Here is a 17,714-nt window from a genome sequence, read left to right as displayed (position 1 = left end):
GACAAGACGTCACGGGTCAGACTCGGGTGCTATGGGATGACTGACTTTGTATTACTTACTGGCAGATGCACCACCTGCGCTCCCCTGTGGGCCAATGTGGCACAGTTGGCAACACAAAGACAAACATAGCCATCTGTGTAGCCTTTCCAGACTTTTGGGGAAAGTGCTGTTAGTGAGCACCTATAAAGGCGTACAAGGTGTATTAGAGAGTGGTGTACCAGCACCACACCCGGCCGCCTTTCTCTCCCCAGTGCTGATGTTTCCACACCGCACCAGGTGCTCATTTAAAGGTGAGCCAACCTCGTGGAGGCCCAGGGCTGGTTCAGTGATCACTCGCCACTGATCTTAGCCGTGGCCAGTAATCAAACTCGGGTCACCGGGTTTATAGCGCAGTGCTAACACCCAGTGCTACCGTTCCCCACAACACAACAACCGCCATTCCCCACTAAGTGGTGGTGATGTCACCACGACGCTTGTGCCAGGCCATGTGCACCTTGAGGCCACGTGAAGTGTCGAACGCCCGCTGGCAGGAGGTCACGGGGCAGACCCAGGTGCCACGGGTCGACTGACTGAGATGATTGAGACGACTGGCTGATGCACCACCTGTGCCCCCTACTGTGCCAACTTGCTGTGCATTAGCCACCTGGCGCTCCGCTCGTTGTTGTGAGCGTCGCTCCTCAGCCCTCCGTTCCCCACACACACATATACACAAACTATAGTCCACGAATCCCAGACCGGACATGAACAAGGGTTGAGAAGCACCGGGGTAGACTGTTGTGCAACTGGACCTGCTGGTTTCTCGTGCGTGGAGTTCACGAGGGACCGGGGTGATGCTTGGTCATAGGCACATGCTTGGCTTCACACGCGGCCTCCTCTCTCCTGTCCGGGACCCAGGCCACAGCTAGGCAGCCGCTCCCTCTGTTGCACAAGGGGTGGAGGACACGGAGATGTGGCTTTGAGACCCACGAGATCGACCCCGGGGGCACCTCCTCGACATGGGGAAGGGAGTTTCACAAAATGTGTGTGATTCACGAACCCTCGTTGCCTCGACAGTGTATGTATGTTTAACTTCTTCCGCGCCGTACGTCACCAATTGTGCTAATCGCTGAATACAGGCCACGAGCGTAGCCACAAACACCACCGCCCAAGTCCGCAATCTCTGCAGTGGGAAGGAAGGGCAAGCGGTATGGAAGTACAGCACAGTGGCCAAACAAAGGCTCGGCCTATCTGATCAGTCACTAGGACTAGCCCTACCAGTGACCGTAACTAGCTTATCAGCCATTAATACGATTCCTACCAGTGACGCTATCTGACCAACCACGAACCTTACCAATGACCGTAAGCTTAACCGACCAGCCACTAACACGCCCTCTACCAGTGACCCTATCTGACCATTCACGAGCACTAGCCCTACTCGTGACCCTAAATAATCAACCAACCACTAGCACTAAGCCTCTACTAGTGACTCTAACTATGCAACCACGCACTAGCATTAGCCCTCCACCAGTGACCCCAACCATAACCAAGTAGCCAACCAGCCCTGAGCCGTATCACTCACAAATAACCTTATCTTTAGCCCCATCTACCATCATGATCTATTCACGATCATCAATCATCAGTCCATTGCGCCAAGGTAATCGCTGGGAGGGTCACTTTTGCCGTCACCTCTGCCCCAAGTCCTCCACCACTCATCGCCCATCCTTGGCGGCACTACCTGCAGCCAACTGGAAAGATCAACTGCTGGTGGAAGAAGGGTGGGCGACCCGCCACTCTCCCTGTAACCCAGCACTGTGTGGAGGCAGCAACGAAGGTTGGTGGATCTCACAAATGGCGTGAGACTCCCTTCCCGTGGACGTCGAGGAGGTTGCCAGGAGAAGGTAATACAGCAAATGTGGACTCCACTTGTTTGCGTCTGTATGGAGTGGAGTGTTTGCCCTTCGCACAACGTGGGGTTTCTCCGGGTGCTCTGGTTTCCTCCCATCTGTAAAAACGCTCGTGACTTGGCTGATAAGACCATCATATATAGAGGAGTGCGGAGCTTGGGCAGGTGGTTGGTGCCGGTTCACCGCCTGGCTGCTGCTTCCTTTCCCGCTCGTCTGTGGTTCCGCCTCGCTCCTGAGTCGACCTATCTCAAAAATAATAATTCGTGTCGTTGTGAATATTTTAAAAAAAATTCACGTAGAGAGACGGAACTGTGAAGAATACCTTGTCTGTACTCTTTGGTTCTTTCGGTAAAGTCACGTAGATATAAAATAAAATAAATCACGTTTCGGGTGCAACACAGGCGTGTTGGATGCTTGTGTTGCGCCCGAAACGTCGTGATTTATTTTATACCTACGTAACTTTACCGAAAGAACCAAGGAGTATGGTTTCCTGCAGTCACGAAAGCTTCAAATCAAGATTAATACCTTGTCTGATTTATCTTGTTATTTATATTCTCCACATACAACATGAGTGATTATGCTGAGTCAGATCTCACTCTATAATTTTGTGTGGAACTGGGATCCCATGACGTAAGATCGGCAGTTCACCAGCATTTATTTCAAACGAGCCTGGGCTCTGCTGATGCGACACCTGGGAGTGTTCGCTTAAAACCAATGCTTCTCAAATTAAGCACTCTCAGAGAAATGGCTGATGGGATATGTAAAAAAGTACACGTATTTATATATGCGGAGGGACAGATATATGGACCAGGCGTATTACTCCTGGTCCATATATCTTGTCTAACAACGACGCTGCCAATCGGCACGTTGTTGTTAAGTGTTTATTGTCTTGCATCAACGCTGCTGAAACGACAAACTCCCAGAAGGAAGGCCGTGTTAGTGTGGCTGATGGGGGTTGGGTAAGCAATATGTTCGAGACACGGATGCTATAATCGTCATCATTCCATCGCTCCGCTGGGTCGCGCGCCCGCTCGCCCGCCCACTCGCCCCGCTCACCTTTTTCCTCGTCCACCTGGAAGTCGTCCGGCAGGAGGTTGTCCTGGCGGTTGCCCAGCACGAAGGCGAGGAAGGCGAGGACGAAGGCGTCCAGGATGCCCACGATGGCCAGCACGTACGCGTAGCGCACCGTGCACGCGCCCAGTGTGTACTTGCCGGTGTTGTCCCCGCACAGACGGCGCACTTCGTCGGCGTCCCACCCGTCCGGGTAGATCATGCAGCCCAGCACCAGCAGCGCAGCTGGTGGCACAAAGACAAAGATCCACCCCCCCCCCCCCATCATAGCCTTAGCAGACTTAATAGGTTTTTTTTGGGGTGTTAAATCGCGTTCTGTAATTGTGTTGTTAAACCCGCCACCACCCGATACAGCCAACTAGTAAGGGTAGTCACGTAAACAAAACGTGGCCAATTCGTCACTAGTACAGCACTAACTGGTGTGTTGGAGAGCCAAGCCACAACATTTGCAATCTGCGTACGACGTTTCGCCAGTAATTACAACAAGCTTCATCAGGCGACAGCCAGATTTGTGGAGAAGTCCACCTGATTCGTCCCTTATATAGAGGCGTAGATGTGGTGACCACACTTCTACGCTCTTGCGCAAAGTGGGGGTGAGGGGGTTAATGCGGACTGTAGGGGCAAGTGCTGTTATTCGAGCACCGCTGAAGGCCGGCAACAGCACACGAGGGAGTGGGTGGCCAGCACCACGGCCGACTGCCTTTGTCTCCCCAGTGGCGATGTTTTTTAACACACTGCACCAGCTACTCGTTTGAGGCTGAGTCGACCTAGGGGAGGCCCAGGACCGATTCAGACGTTCGTACGGATGGCACCGCACAGTAGACCGTCCACCGCCCCTGCCCCCACCCGACCACAACCACTTGGTGAACATGCAACGTTGGGCCAATGTGGTTGGAATTGTTGGGCCGACGTTGGGCCAATGTGGTTGGAACTGTTGGGCCGACGTTTGTCCGACGCTGCTCCAACGTTCCATGTTTACTAGGAAACGCCAGTAGAAACCCATTCATTCGGTCACGTGTCATTCACGAATATATCAACACACCATATTCTTTGGGTCTTTCGGTAAAGCCACGTAGACAGAACAATTTCTTAAAAAATGGCCATCCCCACGGCTCAGTTTGTAAAGATTTATCTGATCTTACATTTACATGCAAATTTCATCTCTAGCCCCCCCCCCCACTGACCCTTGGGCTACGCCCATCTCAAACCTTTATAACTCCCTTGCCTTAGCAGCGCTCCCACCATATAGCCTCAGCAGCTCTCCTGCTATATTTTTCACCTGATGACGACTGCTTGTATTGCGATCGAAACGTCGTGATATTGTTATTATGTTTATAAATTGTTCTATCTGCGTGGCTTTACCGAAAGACCCAAAGAATATGAATTCCTGCTGCAGTCACGAAAGCTTTAAGTCAATATTTAACACACCATAGTCATCATTAGTGTCAAATCATCATACCAATTCAATTCTAGATTTTAAGCTTTCGTGACTGCAAGGTCCTTGTGACAGCACGGTCCCTTCACCTGATGAAGGCCACTTGTGTTGTGGCCGAAACGTCGTGATTTTTTACGTGACTTTACCGAATAGAACCAAAGAGTATACTAATTCAAACATCCCCCGTATAGCCTTTAACAGACAGGTGAGCAAGTGCTATCAGCGAGCACCTATGACGGCCGCCACGCCGCACGAGGAGGTGGGTGGCCAGCACCACGCCAGGCTGCCTTTGTCTCCAGAGCGCTGATGTTTACACACCGCACCCGATACTCATTTTAAGGTTGAGTAGATCTAGGGGAGGTCCAAGGACCGATTTATATATCCGTCAATCGTATTGGTGGTGAGCGGGAATCGAGCTCGGGTAACCGGGTTCGTAGCGCAGTGCGCTAACAACTACGCCACCGTATCTTCACAGCTGACGTCTGCAGCAAGCGGCGAATGCGTCACCGCTCACGTATCTCTGCGCGTGTACCCATCTATGTGTGCGTACCCATGTGTGCAAGCTGTCAATCGAAAATATCTGTGTTTACCCACGTGCCCGCGCTGTTAATTCTGTGTGTACCTATATATCAGTAGATGTGTATCTATATATCGGTCTGTGTACCCACGTGTCCACGCTGTCAATCTTATCGTTCAGTATATGTGTACCTATGTATCGGTCTGTGTACCCACGTGTCCACGCTGTTAATCCTATCAATGTGTCTGTGTGTGTACCGTATCTATCGATGTGTGCGCACCTGTGTGTATGTGTACCCCCCACGTGTCCACGCTAACGGTCCTCACCGGACGTGAGCTGCATCCAGGCGCACACCTTGTAGACGGTGGCCGAGGTGCAAAAGAAGAAGAGGCTGAAGCACACGAGGCACGCGATCACCAGCAGCATGGAGATGCCGATGAAGAAGCCCGCCGTCTTGAAGGCGCTCGACGGCACCGCGCTGAAGTCCATGAAGCTGCCACTGCAGACCTGGGGAAGACGGGCGGCAGGGGAGAGGGCACCCCCGCGGAGAGGGCCGAATGGGCTGTCAGCTGGGCAAATGAATGAGTCTGTTTGAATGAATGGGCCTCATTGCAGGAGCGCTTCGTGGCGTTATTTATTAACGGTGGTCTCGTATTCACCACGTGCATTGCGGTTCTTGAAATATTGAGTTTGTTACCGAAAAAAATAATCTTCCTGTTCTTTTGATTTCCGACCCCTGAGTTAAAGGAAGAAGCTCTCATCTGGCTGTGTGTGTGTGTGGATCAGGGCCGGCGGTGGGCCCAGCCAATTCTCCTCTCTCCTACTCGTGGACGGCGAGTCGCTGTAATCGTGCACACCCCCCCACCCCTACCACACAACCGCTCGACTGCCCCCCACCCCAATCCAAGAGGAGCTGCCCAGTAAATATGCAACGTTGCGCCAACGTTGACATGCGGTTGGCCCAACGTTCAATGTCAGCTGGGCTAACCTTGTCCACCCCGGTGGGTGACGCACGCGTGAATGGGTGAACGCGTCTCTGTTGGCTGCTGTGAGCGCAGTGGTTGTTGACTCGCTGCGCTACGAACCCGGTGACACGAGTTCGATTCCCGCTCACGGCCAACACCGGTGACGATTATCTGAACCGATCGTGGGCCTCCCGTAGGTCGACTCAGCCTCAAATGAGCACCTGGTGCGGTGTGTAAACATCGCCACTGGGGAGAGAAAAAGCGGCCGGGCGTGGTGCTGGTCAATCACCCCCTCGTGTGCCACAGTGCCGGCCTTCATAGGTGCTGCTCGCTAACAGCACTTGCCCCAACAGTCTGTCAAGGCTACACGGGGGATCTTTGTGTTTTTGTGTCTCTGGGCGCAGCGGAGCCCTCCTCACCATCTCACGCGTGAGGCTGTTGCCGATGCAGTAGCTGAAGAGGCCGAAGTATCCGGCCTGCGGCGTGTCCACGCTGTCTCCGATCCAGAAGGGCTGGATGAAGCTCACCACGTTGAGGATGGCGAAGCAGATGGTGAAGATGGCCCACAGGACGCCCACGGCACGCGCGTTCCTCACGTAGTTGGTGTGGTAGATCTTGGCGGCCTCGTGTGCAGGCAACATGGTAGTGGTGGTGGTGGTGGCCGATGTCGCTGATGTGGATGAAAGTAATAGTGGTGGATGTGATAAAGGTGAAGATGTGGTGATGACGTTGATTAGGATGAGTGTGATTGTGATGCTGGAGATGGTTCTGATGGTGATGGTGGCGGTGATGCTGAGCTTGATAACGATGAAGATGGTTGCTGATGGTGATGATAGAGGTGGTTAAGTATTATGAGTGTAGTTGTGACGGTGACGAGGTGATGATTATTTTGTTGATAACGACGATGGTCATCGTGATTGTCATGCTCAGCGTGATGAGTGTTCACATGACGGTGACAACGTTGATGATGATGATGGCTAAGATGGCCCTCACCTGCTGAAGTAAAATTATCACCCGCTCGGTCAAAGAAATGATCTCTCACCTAACAAAATAAATGTACTCTCAACTGATCTAATTATTTGAACTCTCACCTCACCTGACAACACCTGAGCATATTTTTGGCGTGAATCGTCACCCCGGGTGCCCGTTCGATGTAAAATTTAAGCTGCGCGTCGACAGAGGAGGAGGAGGACGCGTGGACCGCGGGCGCAGTGAACTCTTCAACAGCAGCAGCAGGAGGAGGAGAAGGTTGAGTGTGGTGGTGGGTGGAGGGGGAGTTGAACTCGATAGGGGCTTCTGGAATTTCAGACTCAAATAGGAGCTGTAAAAGGCAAGCTGCCTCCATCAACTATTGATGGTGGCGCAAAAACGGTCTCACGAAGAAACACAACACAGATGTCCCTCTGCCATCGACGCCACCCTCTTCCCGCCTACAGAGCTATGCACTTTCATTTCTTTAGAACTGTGTGTTGTATTTCGTTGTCCTTTCCACGCGCATCCGATTAGCGCGGTTGGCTACGTACGGGGCGAAAAAAGTTCAACATACGTACTGTACAGGGTGGTCCAGATGTCTTGTGACCTCCAATTAACTGAAATCTAACATGTTTTTTTCCTTTGCATGTTCATTTCTGTTTGAAATCAACCTTTCTTTTAACAAAAATATAACGTTTTAGAGAGTTACAAGACATCTGAACCACCCTGTACATACATACACACGGAAGTAAACTCAACCCATCATCCCAGCTTCTGAGCCAATAAAATAAGTACAACTTTGTCAGAATTCAGAAGTCAATAGTTGTGGTTTTGTGTGTGCGTGTAGTTGCTTGTACACAACCCCAAAGGCCTCTCTCTAGTGGCAAAGCGACCGGCAACAGACAGTCCCTCTGATGGTACAGCAGATGAGGCAACGCGTTTATTGAATTGAGGAAGGCGATAGGAATGTGGGGGGAAAACGACGATGGAATTTTTGACGAGCGTGTTGCGTCTGTGTAATAACGCAGGCAGTCTCGTTGCCATAAAAAAACAACAATAACGTGGCTAATCACGTGACGGCTGGACCTGTTGACAACATTCACATCATGTTTTGCTCCGTCCGATTTCAACCAAAACGTGTACACCACCAGCGACACGGCGACAGAACGGGGCTGGTGACATTCCACGTGGTCGCCGTGGCACTTGGGCTTATTTATTCAAATGTCACAATTGTGAGGTGACAGTGGCGGAAATATCAAGTGAGGGAGACACAGACGCAGCTCACGGTGGGCAACAGCACATCTGATGATGAATGCGGCCTCATCACATCCACACACTGTCCTCCACAACTGACAAGTGAACCTTGGATACCATAGCACCCCGGCACTCGCATAATGTCCGTGATGCAGTCATTTTGAGCCTGTTGATGGTCTGCGATGCGGCAATCGACTCATCTCGACGAGCTGTACACTACGATGCACCACCACCACCATGGTGCGTACCCAGAGCGTTCAGGGTGTCGGCGCAATCATCCGCGTTGCGTTTCGACATCGCGGAGTGTGCCACTGATTTCGGATTGATTGGTAGTCCCAGTCGCGAAGTTAAGTTACACCCCTGGAAGAAAGTGTGTCCCAGAAATAAAATATTTAATTGCCTCGGCCCATTTTGTAATATTTGGTACCCCGGGGTACCGCGATAAGGGGCCGTCCATAAATGACGTCACGCACCTAGGGGGGGAGGTCAGACATTTGTGACGATGTGTGACGATGTGCGGCGGGGGGGGGGGGGTTTGAGGAATGTGACGTCACATCAAAATGCGCAACTTTAAATAAATATAGACAGCACGTTCTATTTAATTAAATAGACTTTTTAATAAATGTTTTCTCCTACAACATCAGAGTACAGCGCCACATTAAATACGCACTACAATGACAATAGTTTAAAGCGATTTGAAGCATGTTTTTTTTTTGGGGGGGGGGGCGGCAGAGCTTTGTGACGTCATATTTGAGGGGTGGTCTGACTTTTTGTGACGCCGTGTGACGAAGGGGGGGGGGGGGTCAAAACTCGTCCAAAATCGCGTGACGTCATTTATGGACTGCCCCTAAGGGTCAGTTGGTCAGGTCGGGCCTGTCCATGCAACACAACCAATGTTCGGTTCCTCCTGGGTTAAGGATGTGCGATGCATGGTTTAAAGCGGAGGGGCAGGGTGAAGGACACGTCGATCACAGACCCGAGTCACATCTCACACCAGATTCAATATTGTTTCCAAATGGACCTCAACGACTAAACTATTTTGTATTTTTCCAGGTAAGGCTCACTGAGCTGTATAGCTCTTTTTCAGAAGCGACCTGGCCACAAATGAAAGCTTCCCATGTGGAAATTTATAGCAGCCAAATACTCGAAACGCATGTTTCTAAATGTGGAGGGAAAAACCAGAGGACTCGGAGAAAAATGCACGTGACCACAAGGAGAGAGATGCAAACTCCAAATATACAGCAGGCGTCAGGGTCGACATCAAGCCCACGACCTCCTGTATACCAGGCGAGGTAGTTAATATCTCACCACCGTGGCGTAAACTGTTTATAACTGCAGGGGAAAGGATTGCCTATATCTGAAATATTCTCGAACCACAAGATTTGTTTTGGTCATCAGATCGGTAGTTGATGCGACAGTGAGAGAAATGTGGCCTCCAAAAACTCAATCACGTTGAGAGAGGGGGTTGATCACCATGGTAAATAGAATAAACGGCGTCAGATAAAGTTTAGAAAGTAAGGGATCGATGACAAGCAAACTTATATTTTTGTTGAAAGCTCCATAATCTTAAAAATATATATTCTGTAAACATGTTTGATTTTTTACTAGAACTGACAAAAAAACATTTAAATCCAAAATCCCATAATTTAAAAATATTGATGTAAAACGTTTAAAATTATCAACCGTTATCAATGGTAAATGTGATTTCGATAAATGAATATTGCCTGTCGTTTTAGTTTTTGATAAATAGGGTATTAAATTCTTATAACCGCCTTTAAAGAAAAGAGTGTAGAACGATCATCAGGGATAAAGAAGCTTAGCTTCTAATTCATTGATCATCTGAGTCGGTACGAAAATGGTACAAAAAATTCCGTACTTTCGTATTGTCCTGATGAAAACATTTCCAACCATAATATGATAGCGGACTTAAATAACCCAAAAAAAATCTCCTACCGCACTGCCACCTTTGCGCGTGAGAAACGGGGGCGAATGTGCCACGCGGTGCCGAATCAGTGCATTCTATATACAGGGTGCTTTAAACACGTTTTAACACTTAACATGAGACTATCGTTTTGAATGGAAAAAGAACGGATAATAAATACACTGTAACATGATAACAAATGTAATGTTAATAGCTTCAAAAAGTCAGTCTCTACTGGTTCGCCATCGTTGTCAACACGTGCCTGGAATTTTCTCCAGGTGGTCTCCAGAGCCAGGAATCACGTTTCTTGTGGTATTGTTGCAAATTCTCCGAAGTGCTAACATTTTTTTTAAGCATCCTGTATAAGAATTGGGTTTACCCTTTCTGGCAATATTTTGGCCGGAAACGATTTCTGCTTTTTTTTGGAAACCGGTAACCGATTGTAAACCGGTTATAGAACCGGTTATAGCCCGAGAGGGCTCAACACGGGCCGGTTATAGCCCGAGAGGGCTCAACACGGGCCGCAGGAGGAATCGTCATCTGCAGAGAATCTCGATGTCTTGCGGTACACGATGCGTTGGCAGTGGTGCATGAGCACCAACAAGTACACAACATCCTCCGTATAGCCGTAGGTGTTAGTGAGCACCTATGAAGGCCGGCACGGCACACGAGGGGTGGCCAGCACCACGCCTAATCGCCTTTGTCTCCCCAGTGGCGATGTTTACACACACCGCCACAGGTAATTATTTGAGGCTGAGTCGACCTAGGGGAGGCCCAGGACCGGTTCAGATAATCGCCACTTGCCATGGTCGTGCGCGGGAATCGAACCCGGGTCACCATGTTCATAGCGCAGCGCGCTAACCGCTACACCACCGCTCCCCACAAGAACAACAACACCGCCAGTGACACAACAACACACACCACAACACGTGGAGTTTAGTCCACAGGGGGAGAGCAGGCAGACACACGGACACACAGGGGGAGCAGGCAGACACACGGACACACAGGGGGGAGCAGGCAGACACACAGGGGGGAGCAGGCAGACACACGGACACACAGGGGGAGCAGGCAGACACACGGACACAGGGGGAGCAGGCAGACACACGGACACAGGGGGAGCAGGCAGACACACGGACACAGGGGGAGCAGGCAGACACACTGACACAGGGGGAGCAGGCAGACACACTGACACACAGGGGGAGCAGGCAGACACACGGACACAGGGGGAGCAGGCAGACACACGGACACAGGGGGAGCAGGCAGACACACGGACACAGGGGGAGCAGGCAGACACACTGACACAGGGGGAGCAGGCAGACACACGGACACACAGGGGGAGCAGGCAGACACACGGACACACGGGGGGGAGCAGGCAGACACACGGACACAGGGGGAGCAGGTAGACACACGGACACAGGGGGAGCAGGCAGACACACGGACACAGGGGGAGCAGGCAGACACACGGACACACGGGGGGGAGCAGGCAGACACACGGACACACAGGGGGAGCAGGCAGACACACGGACACACAGGGGAGCAGGCAGACACACGGACACACAGGGGGAGCAGGCAGACACACGGACACACACAGGGGGAGGCGGGCAGCTTCACGAGACACGGAGCCGTTGGCGGCACAGGGGGCGCTGCTCACCCGGACTCAGTTTACCCTCAGACCCCGAAGCCCTTGGCGGGAGCGGGTCCAGGGTACGGCGAGACGAGGAGAACGGGGTCCGAGGAGGGGACACGGGGGACAAGGACGAGGGGAGGAAAAGCGGGGAGCGACGTCTGGGACACAGGCTCCGGTGGCCACCCGCGAGTCCCAACCCCCCCCCCCCCGAATCGCGCCAGCCATTGCCTGAGACGCGTGCAGGGAAGGCGGCATCGCCGCCAGGCAACGGGGAGGGCCCGAGGCCGTGTGACCAACTAGGCCCCAACGGACATGCGCTAAACATCTCACACAGCCAGGTGAGGGCTGGGTGTACCGTGTTAATCAGAGGGGCAGTGAGCGGCGGTGTGGTTGTTGTTGTTTATTCCGTGTTTACTGCAGGGTTTGGTTGCCGTGGGGTGAGGTGAATGGAAGAGACGCCGCCTTCGCTAACGCGGCAATGTGATGTGCGTAGCGGGTACATGTTTGTCGAGTCTTGTGTTTGTGTATCTTGACTATGATTGAAATCTCTCTTAAGTCTCTCTATGTCTGTCTAAGCTTTGTCGTGTGTGTGTGTTTGTGTTTATACTGCCTTTGGTATCCATATCTGGTTTATGTGTGCCCCTGTGTATATTGACTATGATTTAATGTCTATTTAGTGTCTCATGTTTGTGTCTACACGTTGTGTGTTGTGGGTTTCATCTGGTTCGTATCTCTGTGTTTAGTATGCCATGTGCGTTTTATGTCTTATATCTGCATAAAGGCTGGTCTTGCGTCTGTGTGTATCTTGTGTTTTATGTCGGTGTCTCTTGTGTATAATGCGTACTCTTCTTTGTATCGATGGAAGTCACAGTTTGCTGTTTCGATAAGAATAAGTGTTGGAAAATCGATTAATTGGATAGACATCCCACTAATGACCAGGTCAACTATTTACACTCGCTTCATTTGTCCAATAGATTTTGGATTTGGTGAATTAGCAGTCAGAAATATTTGGGTTTTTAAAAATTGAAATGAAGAAATGTGTTATGCCTCTTAGAGAAAACAGCGATGGACGGTATATCAGACGGTATATCTCCCAGAAAAAAGTAGCAAGGATGAGAGATGTGACCAGTGGTGCAAGCTGCCTTAGAGTCAGAAGGGGATAAGACGTGAGACAGAGATAGCAAGTCTGGAGCAGTGTAGCAATGACAGATGATGCAAGACAGTAAGTATATCTCCCAGCCTGAAGAGTAAAGGACAGGAGATGAGGCAGATGATACATCCCCTGGGACGCAAACACAGAGTACATCTCCTGGCTTAGAGGTGCACGGATGGAACATGCATTGTGTTATCTCCAGCCAGGGCTTTTTTGAGCACGGACACGGTGAGCTGGCGAGAGGTGGTTGTTGTGGACTCAAGCTGCTGCCTGTGTTGTGGATGTGAGCTCCTTGCCCTGTGCTTTGACAGAGGACGATGCCTGGTGAACAGCAGCAGCAAAGCGCGGGGTCGGACGCGGAGAGCGTGAGGACCCCGGGCCGGCCCAAGGAGAAGGCGAGCGGTGGGGCCGGTACCGACAAGGCACGGGGAGCGCGCCCGCGCCTTACGGACGATGAAAAACGCAAGCGGCTTGACGAGGAGAAGCGGCGCAAGGAGGAGGAAGAGGAGAGGAAGAAGCTGGAAGAGGAGGAGCGGGTGAGGGCTGAGCAAGAGGAACGGCAGAAGGTGGAGGAGGAGCGGAAGATGGCGGAGTTGGAGAGCCAGCGGAAAGAAGAGGAGAAGGCGGCCGCTGCACAGAAGTGAGACGCCTGGACCTCCTGGGCCCAGCCCATTTGCCTGAGAGATTATGAATTTTTTGCCTGTGATTAGCGGCTTTTGGCTAATCAACGAACAAAGACGGTCACTGGATCGTGTGCTGTCACATGCGGTTCTGCGACTGTCTGGAACGCTCTTCCTTCCGATATTAGGAAGCCACTGGGAGAAGTGCACTTTTAACTCTAAATTGAAAACTAATTTCGTAAGAACTGTTTAGTTTGTTGTCCTCCGAACCTCCGATTTGTACAATTGGCTACGTACAATGGGAAAGAAGTTCAACAAACATAAAAGTCTCCCAGGATGCTCTCATTCTTGTCAGATCTCGGGTTGAGCCTTGATAGTGGTTGGATGGGCGACCACCACGAATAACAGTGCTACATGGCTGCGGGGTTAGGTTCAGCGCAGTAGAGGACAGTGCATCAAAATCCATTGTTGGATTGAACTTTTATGCTCCTTTGTCTATGCTCCCCACCTTCGTCATCCCACCCCACGGCTAACATCAGTGGAGAGTAAGAAACGAACCAGGCCTGGGCATTCCTCTTCACCAACCCAGACTGTCCACCGTGGTGGAGTGTTGTCACTCAAACCACATTAATGAAATACGTGGGAAGGCCTTCAGCCAGCAATGGATTGACAGAGCACTATGAATTATAAATAAGCACCACTTAACCCTATTTTCAGATCGTTGAGGTTGTTCAGGGAGATGAAATTAACGAGAACTGGTTCTTTTTTAACTCGACTGATGTTAGCTGTGCCGTGGGATGATAAAGGTGGGTAGCATAGACAAGGGGAGCAGTAGTGCCGAGGTTAGCATGCTGCACTACGAACCTCAACTAAACAAAAATTGTTTATTTTATTCCACGAAATTATGTTTTATTTACCAGTGTAAGGCCCACTGAACTATACATATTTTTTTCAGAAGTGGCCACTAATGATAGCATAGCTCAACAAAGTGGCTTATCATATAAAAATGGATAGCAGCCAAATACTCTTAAACGCAAAGAAAATACAAACTCCAAATATACAGGCATCAGGGTTGGGATTGAACACTCAACCTCCTGTATATCAAGCGAGGCATTTGACATCTCCTGGCCACCTGAGTTTCAGTAACGATTATCTGAACTGGTCTTGTGCTTTCCCGAGCTGAACTCAGCCTCAAATGTTTTCCTGGTGTGATGCGTAAACATGTGCCCCAACAGTTTGTTAAAGGCTATACCGGGGGATCTTTGTCTTTGCCAGGGAGATTGAAGAAGCACGGCAGCTGCAGGCCGAGATGCAGGAGCGCTGCACTTGGAAGCAGGAGCAGCGGGTGCTGAACCAGGCGGCGCACGAGAACCGGCCCGAGGAGGGCTTCTTCGGCCGCCTCGACTCGAGCCTCAAGAAGAACACGGCGTTTGTGAAGAAACTGCGCACGCTCACGGAGCAGCAGCGCGACTCAGTCTCGTCCGACTTCAACTCGCTCAACCTCAGCAAGTACATCGGCGAGGCGGTGTCCGCCCTCGTCGAGGCCCGGCTCAAGACGTCGGACGTCGGCTGCGCCGTGCATGTGTGCTCGCTCTTCCACCGCCGCTACGCCGAGTTCGCGCCGCTGCTGCTGCAGGCGTGGCGCCGGCACCTGGAGGCGCGCAAGGACGACCGCGCGGCGGCGAGCATCGGCAAGCTGCGCACCGACCTGCGCTTCATTGCCGACCTGACGACCATCGCCATCTTCTCAGACCGCGAGGGCCTGTCGCTCCTTTACGAGCAGCTGAAGATGATCGTAGCGGCCGACCGTGAGACGCACGCGCACATCTCCGTGGTGATCAGCTTCTGTCGGCACTGCGGCGAGGATGTGGTGGGCTTGGTGCCTCGCAAGGCCCGGCTGCTGCTGGAGAGACACGGCACCTGCATGCCGCGCAGCGAGATCTTCGGGCCCGAGAAGCAGCAGCCGTTCGTGGTGCTGCTGCGCGACTACTTCAGCTCGCTCTCCCGCCAGCTCAAGAAGGACCACCGCGAGTTGCAGAACCTCGAAAGGCAGAACCGGTACTGCATAATATCGATTTTTACACAGTTGCGGAGCTGGGACATTCTATTATTTATGTAATCGATTGCTGATTGTCGGTTCAATTACTTGGTGAACCGGATAAGGCAAAAAATAGTGCTATGGGCTGGGCTCAGTGACATCTTCGGAATCGTCAGCCATTTAAATCTGGCCACTGAAAGACGGAGGTGGCTGAGCACGATGTTTGTCATACCACCTCCTTGTATGCGTCCTGGCTTTAATAGGTTCCAACAAACAGCAATAACACCGCCAGTTGATATAGTGAAGGCGATATAGTCTTTATTGTGGTGTGTACGTGTATCCAAGTATTTGCTCGTTTGTGTGTCTGTGAGAGAAGTTGGGAGCGGTAGTGGAGCAGTTTATGCTGCGTTACAAACCCAGTGACCCGACTTCGATTCCTGCTCACGGCCAACACCAGTGATGATTATCTGAACAGCTCAAGGGCCTCCCCTAGATCGACTCGGCCCCAAATGAGTACTGGGTGTGGTGTGTAAACATCACCACTGGGGAGACAAAAGCGGCCGAGCGTGGTGTTGGCCACCTACCCCCTCGTATGCCATGCCAGTCTTTATAGGTGCTCGCGAACAGCACTTGCGCCAACAATCTGTTCAGGCTATACGGGGATTCTTTGTTTGTGTGAGAGAAAGTTTGTGCTTATTTGTGTGTTCGAAAGTGCATGCATTTACTCGCACGTTTGCTTGTGCGTGTGTCTGCTCGTGCGTCTGCTCATATGTGGCTGCTTGCGCGTGCCTCGTGCGTGCGCACACCTTGTACGCGCCGCATGTGCCGGCTTTGCTCTTGCAGGAGGATCCTGCACACCAAGGGGGAACTCAGCGAGGAGCGGCACAAGCAGCACGAGGAGTGCGCCGTCTCCTACCAGAAGCTGCTGGTCAGCACGCAGAGCCTGGCCGAGCTGCTCGACGAGACCATGCCTGACCTTCCCGAGGACAAATCCGCTCAAGAGGGTGGGTGACCGCACGCGCCCGCCGCCCTCCACATTCTCGCGTCACTTTTTCCACAACCGCTAAGCCAACTGGGCTCATCCCGTCGAGCCAACTGAGTTTGGCCCAACGAGCCCTGGTTCTCGTGGCAGTCCTCCCGGGCTGACCCTCGGGTAACCGTGTGTCGCTTTGGTGACGGGTGCCTTGTGATTATTAAAGCCGGTCTGACTGCGGAAACATTCACGATGTCACTGGATCAGCACTGAATCGGGAATGGGGTTCATTACGTTTCTCATTTCAGTGTTATGGCGGTGTTTGTGGAAAAACCACACGGCGGAAAATTTACAGGAGCAATGTTTATTTAGCGAATTAATTCCTATTAAGACCTATGGTGCAGTGGTTCAGGCACCGCGCTATGAAACCGGCGAACTAAGTTAGATTCCTGGCCATGGCTATCATCAGTGGCGAGTGATACCTGAACTGGTCCTAGCCCCCCCAACAGCCTCTTCCAATTCGTGATCCCACGTTGACCAGTGATGAAGTATGGTCAAACAACACGGCAGGGGGACGGATGCTTTCAATCAGCAATGGATTGATTTATTTTGCACCTTAATGCAACCACAAAGGGGGCTTTCTTAAGGTGTGAATTATTTTTTCAAGTGAATGAACCAGAGAAGAAAAGAGAGAGTCCTGAGACTGGACTTGAATCAGGGCAAGGAACCAACTGCACAGTTCCCAAACTAAAGTATTTTATATTTACCAGGTAAGGCCTACTGAGCTATATAGCGGTTTTTCAGAAGTGATCAGGCCGCAAATGATAGCAGAACGAAGTGGATTTTCATATGGAAAGTTATAGCAGCTAAATAATCTAAACGCATGTTTCTAAATGTGGAGGGAAAAACCGGACCACCCGGAGAAAAATCCACGCTACCACGGGGAGAACGTGCAAACTCCAAATATACAGGCATCAGGGTTGGGATCGAACCCACAACCTCCTGCCTACCAGATGAGGTAGTTAACATCTCGCCACCGTGTAACCCCAGTGGTCTGGAGTAAGGGAGATCCAGGCCGCAGGGTCAACAGAGGCAAATGAGCGACCTCCCACTGAGCGAAGGTTGACTGGGGGCTTCGACAGAAAGCCTTGGTTGCTGTTGCAGAATGTTTATGGGGGGGGGGAGGTGAGTGAAATGGGAGGGGAGAGGTAGGCTGGGGTGAGTCTGTGGAGCATTTTAAAAGACAGTTAATGCGATCTTGAAATATATCCAGGATTGGATTGGG

The 17,714-nt window shown here is 51.4% G+C and overlaps 2 protein-coding genes across 3 annotated transcripts in view; one reads left to right on the top strand and one right to left on the bottom strand.

The window, feature by feature from the left end:
• Nucleotides 1–2,280: 2,280 nt before the first annotated feature.
• On the bottom strand, nt 2,281–8,538 carry LOC116947574 (LHFPL tetraspan subfamily member 5 protein-like). The gene is made up of 3 exons (XM_032963475.2): nt 6,291–8,538; nt 5,233–5,413; nt 2,281–3,179 (listed from the first exon to the last, which is right to left on the bottom strand). Exons 1-3 carry the CDS (start codon nt 6,510–6,512, stop codon nt 2,662–2,664), a joined length of 921 nt encoding a protein of 306 aa, XP_032819366.1. The 5' UTR covers nt 6,513–8,538; the 3' UTR covers nt 2,281–2,661.
• Nucleotides 8,539–11,317: 2,779 nt separating this feature from the next.
• The window catches only part of UPF2 (UPF2 regulator of nonsense mediated mRNA decay), a 33,238-nt gene continuing 26,841 nt past the window's right edge, over nt 11,318–17,714 (top strand). Inside the window, exons 1-4 of one of the 2 annotated variants that reach the window (XM_032963474.2) lie at nt 11,318–11,983; nt 13,110–13,438; nt 14,694–15,476; nt 16,300–16,460. In XM_032963474.2, coding sequence (XP_032819365.1) covers nt 13,116–13,438; nt 14,694–15,476; nt 16,300–16,460 — 1,267 coding nt within the window. In that variant the 5' untranslated portion in view covers nt 11,318–11,983; nt 13,110–13,115. The remainder of the gene's footprint in view (nt 11,984–13,109; nt 13,439–14,693; nt 15,477–16,299; nt 16,461–17,714) is intronic. The other variant, XM_032963473.2, reaches the window with a different exon arrangement.

Source organism: Petromyzon marinus, chromosome 30 (assembly GCF_048934315.1).
Source record: "Petromyzon marinus isolate PM22_M1 ecotype Great Lakes invasive population chromosome 30, UKy_Petmar_22M1.pri1.0, whole genome shotgun sequence".
Taxonomy (NCBI): domain Eukaryota; kingdom Metazoa; phylum Chordata; class Hyperoartia; order Petromyzontiformes; family Petromyzontidae; genus Petromyzon; species Petromyzon marinus.
This window is presented reverse-complemented; position numbering and strand designations above follow the sequence as displayed.